The sequence below is a fragment of the Arachis duranensis genome, chromosome 5 (genome assembly GCF_000817695.3).
Source record: "Arachis duranensis cultivar V14167 chromosome 5, aradu.V14167.gnm2.J7QH, whole genome shotgun sequence".
In the NCBI taxonomy this organism is placed as follows: domain Eukaryota; kingdom Viridiplantae; phylum Streptophyta; class Magnoliopsida; order Fabales; family Fabaceae; genus Arachis; species Arachis duranensis.
The window spans coordinates 83,793,245-83,816,774 of NC_029776.3; the positions used below are offsets into that span (position 1 = coordinate 83,793,245).

A 23,530-nucleotide genomic window follows, 5' to 3' on the forward strand; every position below is an offset into this window, starting at 1 on the left:
ATTTTGCTTGTATAAAAAATTTAATTTATCACACTAACAATATATTAATATGAATAATGTTTTATCATACGAATAAAGATAAATTGAAGTGTAATCTAATTAATATAAATATAAATATACATTATAAGTGAGTCAACACTCTTGGAGTCTTGATCCTTTACATGCACCATTTTTTTCTCAATATGGCTTAAATTACTATGACAATAGCATTGCAAATTTTTCAAACAAAATACACAAAAGTAGTATTCAGATATACTGGTAATATTAATTAATTGAAAACATAATTCCATACTATATATTAGTAAAGAAATAAATAAAGTTGGTTTAGAAGGAAAGTCAAATGATTGTGCAAGCACACCGGTGATGATAGAATGGATTCCTTGTACCTTTGTCAGCGTAGCTCTTCAAACCTCTAACACCACTTTTGGATTTGGAATCACTGCGAATTATGAGATTCACTATTCTTTTATCAATTTCTTAACTTTATTCATTTGTAGTATAGCTTATTTTGTTTAATTTAAATGTTTGGTGGTGTTGGTAGTGGTAATGGTAGTAGTATAATATAGTATGGGATAGTATATATATTTCTGTTCTTAATTTATTATATTGAAAAGATTGGTATACATTGAAATTCTTACGTTGTAAAGTCTAATAAAGAGGCACGAGTTTATGTTAAAATATTAATCAATGAAATCAATTTTTATAAAATTGAGTAACGCGGTGAGAGAGAGCGCGATGCACCGACACACAGCCAAACACAGCCAAAAGCACCGAGCCATGTGGCCCCTCTCATGATTGTTACGCTTCATTTTTTTTTTCTCTTAAAATTATGCTTTATCAAATTTTAACCATTAAATTCTATTCTCTAATAGTAGTATATTTGCAAAGTATTCTTATAACTTTAATATATAAATGAATGTTCATTTTATGACATTTTCATATTGTGCCAATTTTTTTCTTCTACTAGCTAATTCTTGTCATTTGCAAGTCCAAGTTTTCATTTTAGCCGTGTTTAAAAAGTGCACATAGAATTTTTCTTTTATGTTTTTTTATCTTGATTAATTACATAATTATTTTAATACGATTCACTCTATTTTTTTATTTTTTGGATATTCTAAGGTTGGTTAAGAAATGCTTAATATGAAATCACTCGAATGACGAATCAGGTCATGTGCACTTAATTGTCACTCACTCCCATTATTATGTTAATCAGCAAACATTTATTGTTATCATGTGATTTTATCCAACTCTTGCAGTTTTTTCCTTTAGCTTAGAAAATTTTGAGTGCTTAAGTGCTAGTATTAGTTTCTAAAAATCATACACTCCTAATAAGGTAATAATCAGAGTAAATTAACTTGCTATTAAGAACTTTCTTAAATATTATAAAAGACTTTTACAACAATTTAAGAGTTTCATGTTCATTGTTCAATTTTCTCCGTTTTTTCTATTAAAATACCTAACCACGTGATGCTTGTACTTCCCAAACGCCATACTAAATTAGAAAGAAGCCCCTTCTTTATTTTCTTTTTGCAATTTGAGTCTTCCATTAGAAAGAAACATGAAACTATTAAGCGTAATTAGTGATAATCAAACGCGGATTAGTGTAAATCACACTTCAATTCCGTGTTATCTCAACCTCCTTCAATGTCTTCATTCATTAGTTAAATGACAAATACTTAAATGTTTAAGATATTTAAATATTTATAAATATTTATTTTTATTTATAGTATCTAGCTTCTATAGAAAAAACTAAATAAAATAAATTCCAAGGGATGTATCTTAGTTAAGTTTGGCGAGTTCTCAATATCATTACTTTAAGATGTAAAAATAGGAGATAGTTCTGTCATAGACCATTAATAAAGTATATCAAATCTAACAAATTAAAGTCAAAGTGTGCTGGCAAAATGCAAGTCAATGGATTCATAATTCATTCACATTGTTTTAAGATTCCCTCTTGTTTTACGATGTATACTCAAAGCAGTCAACAACTTAATAAAAAACCTACAATTTTCTCGGGATTTTATCATCAATATTTGCAAACCGAACAGATTCCTTTCCCTTCTTTCCCTCATTATCGTTTTTGGTTAAACATATATCACGAAATGTAACTTTTTGGTTAATTATGAATACTATCTAAGTTTACACATTGATTTCATATGCTATATTATACCATTTATTAAAATAAATAATCTAGGAGGCCTAACCTAAAGCAAGGGATAAGAGCCTAAGAAGAGAAATTTTGGGTTCACCTACATAGTCAAGGGATTGAAATATTTTTCTAGAAAATATTGTGTATAGAGAGTAAAAAACAAACATTAGATATTTCAATTTTAAATGAAATATTGAAATCCTGTTTTACCAAATCAACAATTAAAATAATAAGATATGTGAAAGACAATTATTTAGATCAGTTTTTTTTTTTTTAAAGTAAGCTATTAGGATAATACAAAAACAAAAATTCCGTTACCCTTTATTTTTTTTTCTATTTTTCTTTCTTCTTTTTTTTTTACAGTATTTTTAATTTTAGACCGGATTACTTCCAAGACATGAAATGATCCCTCAGGAAACTGGGAGTGAAAGCGATGCTAAGGTCAAGGTGGTACTATTGTTCAACAAATCTACAAACATTTATCTTCTTCCCATTAACTTGTACTCAGTTATTGAATGCGAAGTTATTGCCACAACTTTGGGGAACATATTGAAAATTCTCCCAACAAAGAGTTAACTATCTCCAAAAAGCACTCAACCATCAACCAAAGCTCCAGTAGCAGATGCCAAAGTTAGTGCCACCACTTTGGGAGATGAGCTAGTTGACCTTTTCTCTTACCAAACTAACTTGCCTCTATTCGGCAATTGCCTTGGAACATTAACACATGCCACTTACCAAGTCTCAATTCAAGAGCAACGTGTCCCAGATAAACATAGAAAACCGATTACTCAACATTCCAAGGCAACCCATATCTTCAAAATTAAAATTAAAATTGAAAAAAAAAAATCAAGAGAGCAAGAGTTGTGTCAACACATGTGAGCGTGACAAATGGGATGTGCAAATCTAATTTCTATGGAAAATAACACACAAGCTAGCCAATAGTCGTTGCCTATCATTCAGCATAGGACCATAGAATATAATACATTCCTCTACATCCATTTGAACAACACAGACTATGAAAATGAATGACAATGAAAAGAAGATTGCTGAATATCCCCACAAGCCACAAGGAATGATAACAATCCTTCCTGATTATGGTTGATCAAAATGAAAATGCTGTCCATTATAATATATAGGAAAACTTCTGAAAACCAGAAAATCGATGAAACTCCAGGAGATGTATGTAAGTTTTGATAATTAGAGGGAAGGGAAGAAAAAGGAGGATTGAAAATCTCTTCCTTCAAACCCTTCCATTCTCAGAAAACACTCTCAACATGGTTCAAAGTTCCACAACAAAACTCACTAGGGAAAATCTATGAAAACAAGATATCATGAAAAATCCCCTGCTTATCTGCTGTAACTGAGACTGAACAAATGAAGAACAGGAACAGACATTAGAAGCCAACTGCAAAAGCACACCCCCACCCTCCCTTCCAAAACCAAAAAAAAGGGCTCAATATTTGATCTTTAGAAGCTCTCCAATGGCAGTATATTAAGAGATGAACCAGTCAAAAGGAGCCACACATAGACAATCAAAACTTTACAAATATTGAAAATGCACATAAAATTTTGAATCTGTATAAAATTCTAAGTGTGAAAATGGTAATGGGCATTTGACAGTTACGTGTGTTTATTAGTATCATGGAACATAACATTTGCAACTGTCACCATTCACTGATTGACATTTAAGATCATTTCTATTAAACAAGGCTGCAGATTTGAAACACTCTTCATACCTGCCACCAAAACAAAACAGAACTATGTGAAAATCTCCGAAAGTGTATGGCATCTGAATCATAATATTACAGCATGCAGCATAAGACCAAAGCCCAAAGGCAAAAAATCAATTCAGGATATCTGATATCTAAGCATAAAGGCTTGAGAATGGAACAAGCTAGACTTGAACCTAAAAACACAAAATATTAACTGCAGTCACATTGTTTTTCTTTAATTCACAATGCTTAGTGCAAAACTGCAAGGAGATTTATAAAAAGGTAGATTTATAAATAGGATTACAATCGAGCTTTCAACAATAAAGGAGTTCCTGAATCCAAACCCAAATTATACAAATCCCATGACTACATTGGCCAACCCCTCTACTAAGCAGTGGTGGAGTTGCTTTTAAGAGATTACATAAACAATATAATAAGCCCCTATGTCTATGATACTTAGAATTTCCCACTCCAGGATTATGTAATAAAATTATAACAAGCACAACCTTTGTAACGTTCAACAATAAGTATGAAAAGTTGAAGACTAGATAAAGATTAATCATGCAAACACATCCCAGAGTTGAAGTCTTTCAAGGAAGTGAGGAAGGTCTTAAAAATAGCAAGCATTATTTCAACAAATATAAATAACAAACAGATGAACCACAATTATTGTTGTTGAAAATTGATATGTACATGGTCCTTCATATAGAAAATAGAAATACAAAATCTTATGAAGCCATGTTTCACGAGTGGTAAAATACATACTAAATTCATCGTATTTGGCTACCTAACAATATAATAAGCCTATATCCATGATAGTAAAGCATCCATCAAAGGGCAAGTATATTAACAAGATCAAAACGAATAAGCGCTGTTCATCCGTAGTTACAATCCCTCAATAGATCTAAAATTATCCTCTGCCACAATCGTTAAGAGTAGTTCTACACAAGCCCATTTATGCTTATACATTTCATTTGGTAACAATATTTTTTCCTTCTTTTTTTATCCTCCTTCCTTTATACAAGTCTTTCTAAACAGAAGAGAAACTAAGCTAATTCATTCAGTTAGCGTGCATAAAGAAACAATTGAGCTGAGTAGTTAATACATCAAAAATCTTCTTCAGTCTACATAAGATTAAGGAAGTTTACTCCATTCATCCTTTGAGTCTGAGATCACTGTAAACAACAACATTTCTTGCAGAAAATCACTTAGCAGAATAATTATGGGGGGACGTTAGTGACATTACACTACTTGGGGACTTCATATTGCATTAGCAGAGGTAAATCTTCATACAAAAATTGTTCACGTTAATCACAGAATCACAGGCATGTTGAGGCTCATAGACATTGAAAACAACTGCAATAGCTGCTAATTCCTCCAATATAAATAATAGAAGAGATAAGGAAGCTTCTGTTGTTGTAATGACCTTTTGTATTTATCTAGACGGGTTGGAAGTGTGGCATAAATATTTTAATGAACTGAAGCATTTTCTTTCAAAGTTTGCTATAAGAGAAACCATAATCCTTTCTTCATCCTATAAATGTTTGCTGTGATGACATTGATCAATAAAGCAATTGCATCCAAAAAAACATGACCAAAAAATATCAAACTATTTCCAACTCTGGTTCAAATTTGTCCAAGCAACAAAGAAAAAGAATGAAGGTTCCTTGAAGTAGCAGCTGTACAATCCATATGTTTAACACAAACTATAAGTTCAGAAACCTCATTCTTCCATAGCTGCAGGCTCAAAGCTATCACCACCTAAATCTAACCTGCCACCTAACATACCACAAATTTCTAATCAAGAGAGGTGTCTCAGCTCTCACAGTACAATTGTATTCACTTCAGGGGACTCAAAACAAAGCAGGAAAAGCAAAAGGATTTCACAATAACCAGAGCTAAACTTGACACTTTAGTGCTCCTTCATCGTGTTACTCAATGTATTCGAATTAGACAACACCATGATTCAACACCAAATTCGGAACCAAAATACCATATGATAAAATGATATGAACTTACATTATGAAACACAAGTTGCTCTCAATCAAGATCTTCCTGTCTGGTCTCTGACTCAAAATTCCGATTCCCCCTACTTTCGGAATTCGGTTGCCCACTGTTGTTGTTGCCGCCACTGTTGCTGTTGTTGTTGTTCCCAACATTGCTTGTCTCCGCAGGAGAACCACCGAATTGCCTAAACGGCCACGGCAAAGAAACCCTAAACACCCTCCTCTCCAACGTTTGCCTATTATCCCCGCCATCATTGTCACCGCCAACACCACCACCACCGCCACCACTCTGCTCCCACAGACCGGTTCACTGGGGCAGGCGTAGGAACCCCACCACGCTGAGCCCTCCGCTCATAATCCGGATCATCGGTAGGCAACTCGTAACGGCAAACTGGGCACGAATTATGCAGTTCCAGCCATGGCAAGATGCAATCAGAATGGTATATGTGCTTACAGGGGATCTGCTTCGCCGATTCGCCAAGCTTGAAGGTGTCCTTGCACACCGCGCACTGAGAAGAATCCGATTCCAGCAGCTCCTCTGTGACCGACACGTCCGGCAGCCCCTCCACAGCTGACTTCGATGCTGGCGGCGTCCCGTACCGATTCGGATCGTTCTCCGCCAGCTGCTGGATCAGCTCCTCGAGCCCCGGGCCGAAGAAGTAATCGCCGTGAGTCATGTTCCCTCCGGGAAACCGGAATGTTCCGGTGGTAGGGTCGCCGGAATTCTCGATCACGAACTGGACGTTGGCGCCGCCAGCTCTTAGGGTTTGGAGGTAGTTCTGGAGGAACACAAAGGGGTTAAAGGCTTCGCCGGAGGCGGCGGTGTTACCAACGCCGCCGCCAAGCAGCGTGGATAGATCGTCGCCACCACCGGAGAATAAGAACGGGAGGTTTCCGGCGGAGGGACCTCCGGCGAAGTCAGAGTTGAAAGAGAAGAAAGGATTGCTGAAGTTAGGGTTAGGGATTGGAGTTTCGAGTTCTTCGAGGAAGCCTTCGTTGCAGTTAGGGCAGAGGAGCTCGGAGGAAGAAGGGACGATGGAGACTGTGCGGTTGCACTGGTGGCAGAAGTATTGCTGAGGGCTGCCGGAGGTGACGCCGCCGGAAGAAGACATGTCAATGGAAAGATGAGAGAGAAAGAGAAAGGTTTGGTAGAGAGAGAAAGTGAGTAGAGCGTAAGAACGTGGGAAGTGCCAACAAGTGAGGGAGAAAAGTAGGGGCAAAAGCGTAAATAGAAATCAATTGTGGGTAACTAGGGAAATTGAGCTTCTTTTAATGTTTTTACTTGTTAGTGCCAAGCCCACTCAATAATTGGATTGGAGGATGCTCCTTATTCACATTTATCTGTTTAGAATTACTTCAATTTCATGCTTTTTGATATATAAAGATGATATTCATTTAATTAAAGAGATAAAATTATAGAAATGATTTTAGAATCCACAGCATTATTAATTTATTATAGAGAAAGAATAAGAGAAAGAATTTTCAAACAATAACATAGAATAAGCAAGGTATGTCTTCGTTTTGTTTTTGAATTCCATTATCCTGTTAATGATTGGATTGAGATTTTGTTCTGCTGATTGGTGGCTATGGTTAGCATAGCGTCACATATCTCAACCTTTTTTTTTCTTGTTTGAATCCAGTGATCCAGTTTTCATTCCAGTTCCTGGTAACTCTGCCAATACGAAGAGAAGGTTTACTCTGTTTTGCCCTTCGAAACTATGGTCATGTTCTTTTTATGAAGTGTCTCTAATGTTGTGGACGTGATTGAGAATTAGTGAGTGCTGATAAGGAGGTCTAGTGTAGCTTGAATCAAATAATTCCCTGTTCTTACATTCCATAATAAGTAACTCATTTTCATACCTTCCAATATTTTGCATAAGGTTATTTTAGAACCATTATGGTCTGTGCTCCACATTCTTGTTGAGATAAGACTAATAAACTACTTATTTGCATTCCTAACTAGTGTCGTAGTACCTATTTTGTTAGAAATTCAGAATCATTCAGTGTAACATACAATATAAACTGTTGATAAAAAAGTATCAAGTACACATGCATGGTGATTTCTATCATACTGATACAATATTCTTTTCTTTTCTGTCACTAATGAAATAAACAAGATTGTGTGCATTTTATGTTATCTTCAAGAACAAGAACAAGTTCAATGAATCACTCTAGTCTCAGACCCCAGGGCTCCTTTTATGTACAAAAATATTATTGGTAAAAGTAAAATGGGGAGAAAACTAAAATAAGCAACAGAAAAACAGTGATAAATGCAATTACAGAAAGAGCAATGTCCACAAACCAATGCATGTTTGGAGGAGCAAGGGGTGCTTGTTATGGTTGGGGAATATCATTGAGAGCATGATCATCATTATAATTAGTTGTGTCATTTTGTATGGATCAGTGAATCGAATATCTTGAATTACACTACTACTCTCTTGCTTCACTACGTGAATTCCAATCTCTTTTGCAATTGATTCGCTTGAGACCACTTTGTAGTAGAAATCGTCCTGTTGACTTGCCTCATATGAAACCTCCATAAGATTCCATCCTTTTTCAAAATGTAGTGCTTTATGATAATCTACTGTATTCAGATTAAAAATACATAATTGATCCATTGTGATCATCAGGACCCATGGAAGGGAAACTTGGTTGCATTTGATCTTGATGGACAACGTGGTTGTTACTTGATCTGGGGAAGGGATGTCATCTTTGAGTAGAATTGCAACACAAAGAGATTTCGAAGGGAATTCGGTGCCGCGAAACCAGAAAGAAATAGAAGCTCCGCTGCTGCGGTGCTCAAACCACCTTGGAATCCTTTCACCTGGCATCACAAACCGAGCCCTTCTACCCTCGTGCAATTCCTGTCAATCATTCAAATTGCAGCAGCAGTTACATTATTAACAACATTATTAACTTAGTATGAATGATGATGTGATTTACATTCCTAATTAATAAAAAAAAATAACAAAACCTGATTGAGTAACATGCTTGTGGCCCTAGGGCTCAAGGATTTGCAGTTTACTGCTGAGAAATGTTCCAACTTTGGTGGAATCCCTTTAATCTCTAGAAGATGCTTGCAGTGATCCACAATGATGGAATCTAGAAAGAGAAATTGTTGGATGCATTCAGGAAGGACTGTGAAATTATTGCCTCTTAGGTCTAACATTTCCACATTGGGAAACCATGCAACAGCCAAGGGAAAAAAATCATCAGACAGATTGCTGTTAAAGAGAGAAAGCAATTTCATATTTGAAGAGGGAAGGAAGTGAGTGAGTATTCCTTGAAGACTCTCCTCCTGTTTTGCTGATACACACCCCATATTGCCTTCTCCATCAATCTCACAAAAAGCCAATTCTGGCATCATGCCAATGACACTTGGTATCTTACACATTTTACCTCCGCTCATTTTCAAATGGCACAGTCTAGAAAGATTACGAAATGAACATGGAAAATCTTTTATGCCAGTGCCCTGCAATTGAAGCATTTCAAGATTTTCCATCTCTTCTGGAATTTCTGGAAAATTCTCAAGGCTTGAGCAACCATATAGACCCAGTTCTTCCAGTGAGGGTAAATTGATAGCAGGGGGAAAACTCCTCAGCTTGCTGCATTCTTCGGCATTCAATATTTTTAGTTTAGGTAAAAAACCAACTGAGCTGTGAACTGTAACTAAATTTTTACATCCTCTAAACGAAAATTCTTGTAAAAGTTGAAGACTAGACATATCAGGTATCTCTTTTAAAGAATTACTGTTGTCAAAGTTCAAAACTTTTAAGGTGATCATCATCTGGAGAAAAAAGAAACAAACAAAATTAAAAAACAAAGTAAAGTAATATACAAAACCATAAAAATGAATTTAGTATGCCTGCTTACCTTGGATAAGCTATCCAACTTGGGTGACATGTATTGATAATCAGGCAACTTGAGTATGGAAAGCTTTTCTGGATCAAAATTAGGCGGAAAATGCCTCGAAGGATACTTCCTCCATTCCAATACTCTTAAACTATTTGGAAGATATTTGGGACCTTTGGAAAAACGACCATTTTTTATGATTAGTGTTTTGAGATTTTTCATCTCTTTAAAAGCTGTTCCATCCCATTTTACTTCTACATCATCATTTTTCTCTTTTTCCGATGGATCTTCACCTCCTTCCTTTCTAAATAAAGGAAATTCCAAATGTATGATTTCAATGGCACTAGTTCCCTTTCATCACACAAAAGTAAGAATATGAATTAATTAAAATACATGTGCATAAACAAATGTCTTTAATAAACTTATATAAAAAAAGATTATTACTTACCTTGTAATCTTCTAAAACTTTAACTATATCTTCATGAAACCATAACCTACTACACTTTCCAGGCACTTCTGATGATTGTTCTCGATATATTTCTTTGCCCATATCCTCTATTAGATCATGTAATGTTACTTTGTGTAGATCAATCTTTATGAGAGATTTCTCAATCAAGACTCCAATATGATATCTCCTGCAACTCCCATAATGAGCTTGAAGTATATCTGTAAGTTCCTTTAATGTATATCCTTTAAAACAACAAGCAATATCAAGAAAAATACTCTGCTCTTCTTTTCCCAAAGCATCAAAACTCACTTGAAGTATCTTATGTATTTTATTATCAAGATGTTTTTCAAATTGATCCAATGCAGATTCCCATACTTCTACTTCTTTCCCAAACAAGTTGGAGCCTATTATTTCTAACGCCAGTGGATGTCCAGATGCATAAGTTATTGCACGATTTAAGACATTTGTGTAACTTGGGACAACATTGTCATTTTCAAATGCTTTTTTAATAAGCAATTGAAAAGACTCTGTCTCATTTAAATCCTTTACTTCGAATGTGTTTTGCACATCATGACATTTTAGCAAATGTGTGTCTCGTGTTGTAATAATAACTCTGCTACCCGGACCAAACCAATCAAGTTTTCCAGCAATGGCCTGGAGCTGCTTGCAATCATCAACATCATCCAAAACCAAAAGAACTTTCTTTCGACAAAGCCTTTGTTGTATCTGTGAGGTTCCTTCTTTAACACCTATAATATGGACTCCCTCCTTTCCTAATATCTTACAAAGAAGGAAATTTTGAAGATGTACTAATCCATATTTATTTGAATTTTCTCTCACATTTTCAAGAAAGCACACACTTTCAAAATTGTCAGCAATCGAATTATAAACAGCATGAGCAAGTGTTGTTTTTCCTATGCCACCAATTCCATGTATCCCTACCATGTGAACTCGATCACTAGAATCCATTTCCAAAAGGGAAATTACTTCCGGTACTCGAGATTCTAGTCCAACATGGTAATCAGCAACACGCAAAGGTACACACCTAATCTTTCTTGAGATGTTTTCCACGATATTTCTAATAAACTTGTGTTCATATCCATCCCTGCCCAACAGACATAAACATAGATACTTCTACAATTCAAAACTGTAATAATGAGAAATAATTACAAAAAGAAGTATGGGAAGTGAAATTACCCATCTTTGAAATGATAGCCAGACAAATCAGCTACTTGACGCAGAGCCTTCTTCCATTTGAGCACCTTGTTCATGTCATTCTTGAATCTCTCCTCATGCTTAGCCATTGCTGTTCCAAAACTCTTTTTCAGATGGCGAACATCAGAAGGATCAACATTGTAGAAAACGGGCAAAACCAACCGATTATTTCCCTTGATGCAGTGAAGGATGTGGACAAGCTCATCTAAGCAAAAAGAAGAAGAAGCATAGTTAGGAGAGAGGACAATGATGGCAATCCTAGACTCTTGGATTGAGCTGAGAAGTGAGGGTGTGATTTGGTCTCCTTTTGAAAGCTCCTCATCATCAATGAAGGCATGAATTCCTTTATTAGAAAGAGCATCATAAAGATAGCCAGTAAAACCATAGCGAGTATCTTGGCCTCTGAAACTAATAAACACATCATATTTGTAAGCATAGCTGAAAGAGGAGGGGGAAGAAAAAGAAGAAGAATGGATGGAAGAGGAGGAGAAGGAAGATTGCAGAGCCATGAGAAGGTTGTATGTATGCTGGAGTGTTGAGTCTCAGAAAGGCAAAGTGAGTGAGTGAGAATCAATGTAATGATTTTAAGTGTCTAAAAGTCAGTCAACGTAGCAAGAAATCAGAAACTGCCTTCTAATTTCTGTCAAAATTGCTCCACGGTTCCACGCATTATTAATCACCGTGCAACTTGAATAGGTTGAAACTTCGAGACTATTTAAACTTTGATTATTTTGTATAGGCTATAAATGTTTCCACATGCCTTAAACTTGAATATGAAGTGAAGTCCTTTCTTTGGTTGGAATAGATTCATAACCAGTCAGTTTGCATATATTATATTCATAAGACATAGTAAATATGAACTCATGATTCATGAAATCAGGCCTCAGCATGTTTCGTTCTTTCCTCGAAATTTCAAGGAAGGGTGTGTCAGTTTGCATATATTATATTCATGAAATCAGACCTTGCAATTTAATTTGCATATATTATATTGTTATGTCATTGATTCATCTATTATTATTCTTATCCTGGTGACTCAAGAGTCAATAGGCCAAGATTACATGACAACAAAAAATAATTCTTATTTCATTAATCAATAATCAATTTATTTGCCTATATAATGTGAATGCAGCTTATCTAAATTCTTAGTCAAGCAATAATATGACTTTACCTAATCCTTTAAATAAACTTGATTAGTACTCGTTATGTTTTAGCAATTTTTTAAAAGACAACTTGTTCCAATCTAAGAAAATCTTACAATCTATACACATTGACACATTACAAAAGCTGCAGAGCCTTTCATTATCATCAATAATTCACTGGTCAAGACTCTATATGGACAACAACTTATTAGTATTAAGAGAGAATATACTTTGCTGATCCTCCTTTCAAATAAAACAACAAAAAATGAAAGTCACAAACATTGTAAAGCAGTAACTTAGTTTTTGCCTCGAAATTTTAAGGGACACCTTGCATAACTATTATTTTCTTAATTATTACACTCAAGAGGATAAGATTATACGAGAAGAAAGAGAATATGACCGTATATTGAATATTGATTTGATGTGAAATAATGTTCTGAAAACTCGATCGTATAAAATCTTAAAAGAATGATCATTAATTATATACAAAAGCCTACTATATTTTCTTCTTGCATTGCATACAATTTTCTAAGGAAGAAGGGAAAAAACATAGACTAATTATTCGCATTTACTATGAACAACACAACCGCGTTTTCTACCCTCAATGGACATTATTATTGTCTTCTGTCACTGATTGATAATAAACTAATAACTGCAATAACACTAACACTTTCTTCCATTTCTGCTTACCAAAGAATCTCTCTCTCACTCTACAACCAAAATAACTTCATTTTTAATTCAATCCTGTCTGTTTCTTTATATCCAAGTAACCACTTTTACTTTCAGACCATGAATCCAATGAACAAAGTTAAAAAAAGTATACAGCAACAATCTAAAGACCCTGAAGGACTTCATTTCTGAAATGCAGCCTAATTTTCCTCTTTCATAAGGATATGTGAATTGAATATCCTCCGTGCTACCCTTATGATCAAATAAAGGGATTCAACTCTCTAATCCAAATGCTCGCGAACATTTCTTTGATGAAATAGTAATGGGCACTTGCAGTGTACGAAATCCATTTTTACATGTTTCCGAAAATCTAACAACGGCTATCTTTTTTATTAGTTTAATTTAGTAATATCTATGTTTGGATTAGCTTTAGTTTCCTTCACAATTATTTATTAAAAAATCATAACGAAGTGAAATTAAGATCTGGAAAAGAAGTTTTGATTAGTGGTTTTAATTTGACCCTGCTGAATTTAACAAGTGATTGAGTTCACTAAGAAATTAGTTGCTGTATTGAAGCCTTTGACAAACTAGCTGTTTAGTATATGTGTTGCATGCATCAACCAAATCAGAAGAAAATTAAAAAAATAAGAGTTTAAGATTAGGTTGGAGTTGTTGCTCACAAAAATCAACAATAAATGAGATCAAAATGTCTAGTGCTGTGAGGAGCATAAATCTCAGAAAAAGTAACACCTATGAATTCTTGACTTTCCATTTGTCATGCCTTATACAAAGTAGAGTTGGCATTCATGTCTTAAATTACTTCTAAGAAGCACATATAGAATTCACAAAAAGGTAAATAAGAAGACAAGTATTGATAAGACTTTATTTCTTATATAATCAGCATGAGTCAGTGACATATGAATGAATTAAATTTAGGCAGTGGAATTAATTTTCTTACTGATGCCACATATTTTGCCTGTAATTTGTGATTCTGAATTTTTTTTTATCCCAAAAGTCTTTATCTATGAACTTAAGAAATCAGGCCTCAGCATGTTTTGTTCTTTCCCCGAAATTTCAGGGGTGTGTGTCCCCTACCTTGCAATTTACATAATTATTATATTGTTGTGTCATTATTCATCTATTATTATTTTTATCCTGGGGACTCGAGTCCAGACCAAGTCCAGACCGTGGGCAACAGGGTTATCTATTTGCTTTGCAATTGCAATGTGTTATGAATTCAGAATCATTCAATATATAAATGTATGATACAAAAAAGTTACTGAAATTGAGCTTCTTAATGTTGTTACTTGTTAGTGCCAAGCCCACTCAATAATTGGATTGGAGGATGCTCCTTAATCACATTTATCTGTTTAGAATTACGTCAATTTCATGCTTTTTGATATATAAAGATGATATTCATTTAATTAAAGAGATAAAATTATAGAAATGATTTTAGAATCCACAGCATTATTAATTTATTATAGAGAAAGAATAAGAGAAAGAATTTTCAAACAATAACATAGAATAAGCAAGGTATGTCTTCATTTTGTTTTTGAATTCCATTATCCTGTTAATGATTGGATTGAGATTTTGTTCTGCTGATTGGTGGCTATGGTTAGCATAGCGTCACATATCTCAACCTTTTTTTGTTAGAATCCAGTGATCCATTTTTCATTTCAGTTCCTAATAACTCTGCCAATACGAAGAGAAGGTTTACTTTGTTCTGCCTTGAGTAACTATGCTCATCTAATTTTGTGGACGTGATTGAGAATTAGTGAGTGCTGATAAGGAGGTCTAGTGTAGCTTGAATCAAATAATTCCCTGTTCTTTCATTCCATAATAAGTAACTCATTTTCATACATTCCAATATTTTGCATAAGGTTATTTTATAACCATTATGGTCTGTGCTCCACATTCTTGTTGAGATAAGACTAATAAACTACTTATTTGCATTCCTAACTAGTGTCGTAGCACCCATTTTGTTAGAAATTCAGAATCATTCAGTGTAACATACAATATAACCTGTTTGATAAAAAAGTAGCAAGTACCATATTGAATGGATATCTCAAGTACACATGCATGGTGATTTCTGTCATGCTGATACAATATTCTTTTATCTTTTCTGTCACTAATGAAATAAACAAGATTGTGTTCATTTTATGTTATCTTCAAGAACAATAACAAGCTCAATGAATCACTCTAGTCCCAGACTCCCAGGGCTCCTTTTATGTACAAAAATATTATTGATAAAAGTAAAATTGGGAGAGGGAGATAAATAAAATCTAAAATGAGTAACACAAAAACAGTGATAAATACAATTACGCTTGGGCACACCCAAGTTCTGCACCCACTAGCTCTGTGGATGCCATTGAACCATGGCTGATATCTGATCCTTCCGACCCTAATTCACTCTCATTATCCAAATCATACATAGTTAGAAACAGCAATGTCCACAGACCAATGCATGTTTCCAGAAGCAAGGGGTGGTTCTTATGGTTGGGGAATGCTATTGAGAGCATGATCATCATTATAATTACTTGTGTCATTTTGTAAGGATCAGTGAATCGAATATCTTCAATTATACTGCTACTGATCTTTAGCTTCAAGAGGTGCATTCCAATCTCTTTTGCAATTGACTCACTTGGGACCTTTTCCTTATAATGCTTATATGCTTCATATGAAAGCTTCGCATGATTCCATCCTCTTTCAAGATGTAGTGCTTCATGATAATAATATCTGTTCAGATTAAAAATAAATAACTGATCCATTGATCTCTTCTGTACATCTTGAACTTGGTTGCCATTGATGGTCACAATGGGGATAACATCAAGTGGGGAAGGGATGTCATCTTTGAGTAGAATTGCAAAGCAAGGAGCATTGTAACGGAATTTGGTGCCACGAAACCAGAAAGAAATAGAAGGTCCACTGCTGCGCCACTCAAACCACCTTGGAATGCTTCCACCTGGCATCACAAAGTGGGTGCTTCTACCCTGGTGCACTTGCTGTCATTCATTCATAATGCAGAAGAATTAGTTTAGCATACATTATTAATTTAATATGAATTATGATGTCATCTGCATTCTTAATTATTAAAAAAGTAACCAAACCTTATTGAGTAACACGCTTGTTCCCCTGTGACTCAATGATTTGCAGTTTACTGCTGAGAAGATTTCCAAGTTTGGTGAAATCCCTCTAATCTCCCGAAGATGCTCGCAATCTTCCACATAGAGATATCGAAGAAAGCGAAATTGTTGGATGCATTCAGGAAGGACTGTGAGATTATTGCCTCCTAGGTGTAACACTTCCACATTGGGAAACCATGCAACAGCTAGTGGAAAAAACTCATCTGACAAATTGCTGTTTCTGAGATAAAGTTCTTCCATACCTGAAGAGTCCAAAAAAAAATGATGCAATCTAGAAAGGTTACAAAATGAACACGGCAAATCTTTTATGCCAGTGCCAATCAAAATAAGCCCTTTTAGATTTTCCATCTCTTCTGGAATTTTTGAAAATTTCTCAAGGCTTGAGCACCGAGATAGATCGAGTGTTTCCAGTGAGGGCAAATTAATAACAGGTGGAAAACTTCTGAGTTTGGGGCAATTTTCAGCATTCAATATTTTAAGTTCAGGTAAAAAACCAACTGAATGGTGAACCGAGACTAATTTTTTACATCCTTTAAAAAAAAATTCTTCTAAAGTTTGAAGATTAGACACATCAGGTATCTCTTTCAAAGAATCACTGTAATTAAAACTCAAAACTTTCAAGGTGAGCCATATCTGGAGAAGAAACAAACACACAAATAAAATTAATGATCAAACTAAAATAACACCAAATAAACCTGATCTTGTGAATTTACAAACATACAAAATCATAAAAATGAATTTAGTACGCTTACCTTGGATAAGCTATCCAACTTGGGTGACGTGCAGAGAGAATCAGGCAACTTGAGCATGGAAAGCTTTTCTGGATCAAAATTAGAGGAAAAACACTTTGAAGGATACCTCCTCCATTCCAATACTCTTAAACTATTTGGAAGATATTTGGGACCTTTGGAAAAATGACCATTTTTTATGATAAGTATTTTGAGATTTTTCATTCGTTCAAAAGCTGTTCCATCCCATTTCACTTCTCCTTTCAATAACGGAAATTCCAAATGTATGATTTCAATGGCACTAGTCCCCTTCAACAGAAAATGACAATATGAATTAATTAAAACAATAAACAAAGTTTCTAATAAACATGTATAGAAAAATTTATTACTTACTTGATTGCCTTCTAAAATTTTTACTATATCTTCATGAAACCATAACCTACTACACTTTCCGGGTTTTTTTGGTGACTTTTCTAGAACAATTTCTTTACCCATATCTTCTGTTAGATCATGCATTGTTAATCTATCATTCTTATCGATCTTTATGAGAGATTTTTCAACCAACACTCCAATATGATATCTCATGCAATTCCCATATTGAGCTTGAAGTAGTATTATTACTTCCATTAGTTTATATCCTTTAAAACAACAAGTAATATCCAGAAAAACACTTTGTACATCTTTTCCCAATGCATCAAAACGTACTTGAAGTATCTTACGTATTTTGTTATCAAGAAGTTTTTCATATTGATCCATTGCAGATTCTCATTGTTGTAAATTTTTTCCAAACAAGTTAGAACCTATTACTTCCAAAGCCAATGGGAGTCCAGAAGCATAAGTTACTGCACGGGTTAAAACATCTGCGTACCTTGGGTTAACAATATCTGTTTTGAAAGCTTTCCATTTAAGCAATTCTAAGGACTCTTCCTCATTTAAACCTTGTACCTCGTATGTCCTTTCAACACCATGAAGTGCTAACAAATGTTTGTCCCGTGCTGTAATAATGATTCTGCTGCCAGAACCAAACCAATCAGGGTTTCCAGCAATAGCTTTCAACTGCTCATGCTCATCAACGTCATCTACAATCAAAAGAATACTCTTTCGACAAAGTCTTTGTTGTATCTGTGTGGTTCCTTCTTTAACACCTAATATCTGGACCCCTTCCTTTCCTAATATCTTGCAAAGAAGGATATTTTGAAGATGTACCAACCTGTATTTGTTTGAATTTTCTCTCACATTTTCAAGAAAGCACACACCTTCAAAATGGTCAGCAATCAAGTTATAGACGGCAAGAGCAATTGTTGTTTTTCCTATTCCTCCAATTTCATATATCCCCACCATGTGAACCCCAGCATTAGATTCAACATCTAGAAGGGAAGCTACCTTTGACACCGGGGACTCCAATCCAACAGGGTGATCAGCAACAGGCAAAGCTGCACGTCTTCTAATACTTTTTGAGATGTTTACCACAATGTTTCCAATAAACATGTGTTCATATCCATCCCTGCCCAATCAAGACACGTGGTTACATAGATAGTCATTTCAATTCAAAATATAAATATCAGACAAATAAAACAAATATAAGAAGGTATATATAAAGTACCCATATTTAAAATGATAGCCTGATAAATTAGCCAGTTGATGCAGAGCCTTTTTCCATTTGTCCACCTTGTTATTCATGTCATCCTTGTATCTCTTCTCATGCTTATCCATTGCCTCTCCAAAACTCTTTTTCAGATGGCGCACATCAGAAGGATCCTTGTTTCCCTTGATGCAGTGAAGGACATGGACCAGTTCATCTAAGCAAAAAGAAGAAGCAGCATAGTTAGGAGAGACTACAACAATGGCAATCCTGGACTGTTCAATTGCCTTGAGAAGTGCAGGTGTTATTTCCTCTCCGCTTTGAAGCTCGCCATCATCAAAGAATGTGACGATTCCTTTGTCACGGAGAGCTTTGTAGAGGTTGCCAGTGAAACCGTAGCGAGTATCTGGGCCTCTAAAACTAATAAACACGTCGTATTTCCAAGCATAGCTGAAGGAGGAAGAGGAAAAGGGATGGGCAGAGGAGGAGGATTGCAGAGGCATGAGATAAAAGCAAGAAGGATATATGTTGGAGTGTTGGATGATGATGAAAACCAGAGAAAGAATCAAAGTAGTAAATATATATATATAAAGAGAGAGCGAGAGAGAGTGAGACAATAATAGTGGGTGTAAGCAGAAACTGCATTCATTCATTATTGATTCCTTTGGTCCACTTCTGACCCACGCGTCAAAAGAATCTAATGCTATGCTACGGTGTGGTGTAATTCTTATTAACTCTTTCTTTGGCACAAACGTTGTTGTAATTAGCATACTGTGATTTTGATAAACACTGACTCATTAGTTTTTGCCTCGAAATTTCAAGCAAGTGAAACCTTGTTTCCCATCGGCCATCATGATTTCTTGTTGCATATTGCATACAAATTCCACGCGGTATCATTATTCATCCCCATGCAGTAACTTGTCCGTAGATTAAAACTTTAGCAATCAAAAAAGGTGGAAAAAAGGTTACGTCTTTTACAAAAACAGCACTTTGATGTATGAATGAGTAGACAAATGTTGGAATTTAGAACTTAAACTAGTATTTTTACTAGTAATACTATTACGAAAATATAAATTTTTTAAAAGTAAGGGACAAAAGTCCCGGTCGGCTAAAAAGACCACAGTCTTAAACAAAATTAAATAATAAATTTTTTAGTTATTATTTTCAAATGAAAGAGTTTAATTTTTTTATTTAATTTTAATATTCGTTATCTAAAATGTGAAAGAATTTAACGTGTATATTTTTATATTTGATTAGGTATTAAGTTTGTTGCACAAATAGAAATAATTAATTTTTATGCTTGCTATTCAAAAATAAAATTTTTTTCTATATATATAAAAATATAATTAGATATTAACATAAAAAAATTTATATTGATAGTTATAAAATTAACTCATTTTTTTTAAAACAATTGAATCTTGATTGTAATTCTAATCACAACATTAGTATTTTTTTAATTATATGTAATAATTATTTAAAAGAAAAGAAGTAAAAATATATATTAAAATGATAAGCAGTAAAAATTTAAAATTAAATAAAAAATATGTATATAATAATATTTTTATTTAAATTATATTATGTTGTTAATTTTATTTTTTGTAGAAGATAAAGATAGAGAAAAATAGAAAATGAGAGAAAAGAGAGAGAAAGATAAAGAAGAAGAATGAGAGAGGGAGTTTCTTAATTTTAGAAACTAAGAAAAATTTTTATTTTAATTATAATAAAAATATATGGTGACACATTTTGATTTGTCAAATTACTAATATAAAATATGAATTATAAATTATATATAGAGTGAAAAGGATAGAGAGAAATAGAAAAAAAGAAAGGTAGATAAGAAAATATAAAAAAAATGTCATGTGACACATTTTAGTTATTAAATTAGTTTGTAATATATAAATATAATATATAATATAGCTATATTTCAATTTTAGTATTTTAATTTAATTTAAATATAATTAGAGAATATTATGTTATATATTTTAATTGTCAAATTCGTAATTAATCATTGATAATGATATATGAGAGAAATAAAGTGAATAAAAGAATAAAAAGAGATAGAGAAAGGAAGAGAAAAAATAAAAAAATTCTTTAATTTAAAAAAAAATATTTAATTTCAATTGCATGTGACATATTTTGTCCTTAAAATTAATAATATATAATACCTAGATAGATGTTATAGTCTGTAAGCTTTCATTAATTAACACTATCCAATATGAGATGTGAATTTTCCTGTATTATTCTTATGATAATGTGTGATAATGCCAAAATTCTTTAATTAATCACACTTATACAGGCTAATTGAGTTGGGATATTTTTTAGAAATAAAAAAAATTATATTTTTTTAAAAGTTATTTTTGAATTTTAATTCTACAAATACGATTTTTTTTATAGAGCAAGTGGACGAATTTCCTTTTAACTTTTTTTAAATTCGTATTTTTAATCAAATTTAATTCATTATCATTATATTCAAATAGTATATAGATCTACAAACAGTATATAGGAGTACACAAAAAATTTAACAATGGCAACCATTATCATCGTCTCCATATCTATCTATTTAATATACTAAAACTGGGTTTTTTCCCTAACTAATGAAGGTGAGGTGTCAATCTCTCATGACTCCATTTTTCCTCCAAAATGAACTTTTCTATTCTCTATTCTAAATTATTTTATAAAAAATATTTTTATTATAATTAATATTTAATGAATAATACATAATTATACTAATTTAGAAATATATCTTTATTATAATTATCCGTGATATCATTTATTAAAAAAAATATAACATAAAAAATATCATTTATTTAAAATATCATTTATTGTATATAATTCATAAAAAAATATATTTTACTTTTATTATTGATTAGAAGATAACTTATTTATATTTTGATTAATTTCATTTATTACTTGATGAATTTGGAAAACTCAGATTTATTTTGATAATGAACAAACACTATTAAAATGATTGATTGCAAAGTTATTAATTATGATTTTCATGTAATATGTGCTAATTAATAATTTTGTGATGCAGATTTACTATTGGGCTGAAAAATTAAAAATTGTTGCAGGCCCAAATCAAAATACACACTCAGCCTTGTTGAAAGCTTTTATTAAATGGCTGAATTGATTGTTATGTTACTTGGGCCAAATTGATTCATTTTTGTTACAAGCCCAAGTTAAACATGCTTTGCTATTTGCCCCAATGCATGATCCGAAAATAATTCATCAGGAAAGCAAATGTTACTATTTGCCGTATGCCTTCTAACGGATCTCAACTTTTGCCATATGAATGATCGCTGAAATATTTTATCTATTGGGCCAGTTTAAATGTTGATACTAGAAAGCCCAAATTTATTTTTGATGAGTAATCATTCATGCTTGATCCAAAATCAAATGATGAAGAAAGCAAAAATTATTTTCAACGGATCTAAGCTTATTACCATGTGATGGATTCCAAAATTCATTCAATTACCATTTATTGCATGGGAACAATGAGAGAGAAAGAAAAAGGGCATCTGATTTGATTGTAGCAACTAATGCTACACGCTACTCAACAAGGGAAGAATCATTTCAATTAATTTCATTCTCTTTCCTAATTCAATGATGTTCAGATTTCTTTCTTCTCTGTCATCACTTTCCTTCTTTTCTTTGGTCCTTACACAGCAAACCATGGAAGCTACTTTGAACTACCAAAAAGAAGGAAAGGAAAAAACCATCTCAATGATGGCACGAAAAAAAATATAAAGTATGTAGTGGCTAAGATTTTCACCAAAAATGGTAAGATTTGGTGAGGTAATCTCGAGCTCTTCATACCCAAAAAGAAAGAAAAAGATCTCGGCCAGCAAGGTAAAGATCTTTAGAGAGTTGGCTTGTCTCTGATTCTGCTCAACCACCACAGAAGGTAGCTAGGGTGGCTACGTGATGGAAGAGGCAGAGATTGGAGCAGATGAAGTCATCATCATCATGAAGCATCAAGGGCCAGAATTTCATCTTGGAGAACAAGCCAAGGATGGAGGCTCGAATTGATGAAGAGTGATGACCAAAGAAGAACTAGAGGTATTTGCATGTTGAATTTTGCATGGGTTACCTCTTCTCTCCCTCTTTGGCCGAACCGGTTATGTGTGAAGGAAAAGAAGTTAAGCTTGGTTTTTGTTTCAACTGTGAAGGCTTCCCCTCTCTATAAAAGGGGTGAACAGTCACGGTTTGATTCAAGGAGTTAGAAGTAAGCAGTGAGAGTGCAAGGCACAGAAGTCTCATAGCTACCTAAGCTTACAGATTTTTTTCTCCTTTAATGTATTCTATTTAGTATTTTTCTGTTTAATTTTGTCATGTCTTGAGTCTCATGGAAAAAGGCAAACAGTGATGTTTGTATGAAAAAGTCATAGAGCGGAAAAAGGCAGAGAGAGCAAAATTAAAAGAAAAAGTCATAGATGTCCTTAGAGTTTCTTTGTTCATCTATGTTGTGTTTCATGATTCTGTGGGAATCCCCTTGTAAATTGGGTTAGCACTTTACAGTCTGTAATCAAGGAGATTATAGTGAAATTCCATCATTGTTGTGATGGAGATTGGATGTAGGCTGCACTGCACTTAGCAGCTGAATCAGGATATATATGGGTGTAATTTTCTTTCTCTTCTACTCCATTTCTGTTTCTACTGCACAGGAGCTAAAACAAAAAATATCTCGTGTCAAGTGACGAGACAAAAATAAAAATCTCGTGGCTAAGGACGAGACAAAAATCAAAAAATCTTCTCAAAGACCAGAAAGTATAATTGGTAAAAAGGGGGCTAAGATTCAACCCCTCTTCTCTTAGCCACTGAAAAACCATCATTACTATTATTATTATATTTAATTTACAAAAAGATAAATTAATAACCATATTATTA

The 23,530-nt window shown here is 33.6% G+C and overlaps 2 protein-coding genes and 1 pseudogene across 2 annotated transcripts; all 3 read right to left on the reverse strand.

Moving 5' to 3' along the window:
• Positions 1–5,452: 5,452 nt before the first annotated feature.
• LOC107489961 (E3 ubiquitin-protein ligase RING1) lies at positions 5,453–7,099 on the reverse strand. The gene is given in 3 exon segments (XM_016110728.3): positions 5,453–5,640; positions 5,881–6,183; positions 6,185–7,099. Coding segments are annotated over 2 exon segments (1,077 nt in total). The 5' UTR covers positions 6,980–7,099; the 3' UTR covers positions 5,453–5,640; positions 5,881–5,901.
• Positions 7,100–8,143: 1,044 nt separating this feature from the next.
• On the reverse strand, positions 8,144–12,171 carry LOC107489870 (disease resistance protein Roq1). The gene is made up of 5 exons (XM_021143906.2): positions 11,365–12,171; positions 10,168–11,272; positions 9,741–10,070; positions 8,842–9,654; positions 8,144–8,731 (listed from the first exon to the last, which is right to left on the reverse strand). Exons 1-5 carry the CDS (start codon positions 11,889–11,891, stop codon positions 8,144–8,146), a joined length of 3,363 nt encoding a protein of 1,120 aa, XP_020999565.2. The 5' UTR covers positions 11,892–12,171.
• Positions 12,172–15,273: 3,102 nt separating this feature from the next.
• On the reverse strand, positions 15,274–19,183 carry LOC107489959 (disease resistance protein Roq1-like; annotated as a pseudogene).
• Positions 19,184–23,530: the final 4,347 nt, after the last annotated feature.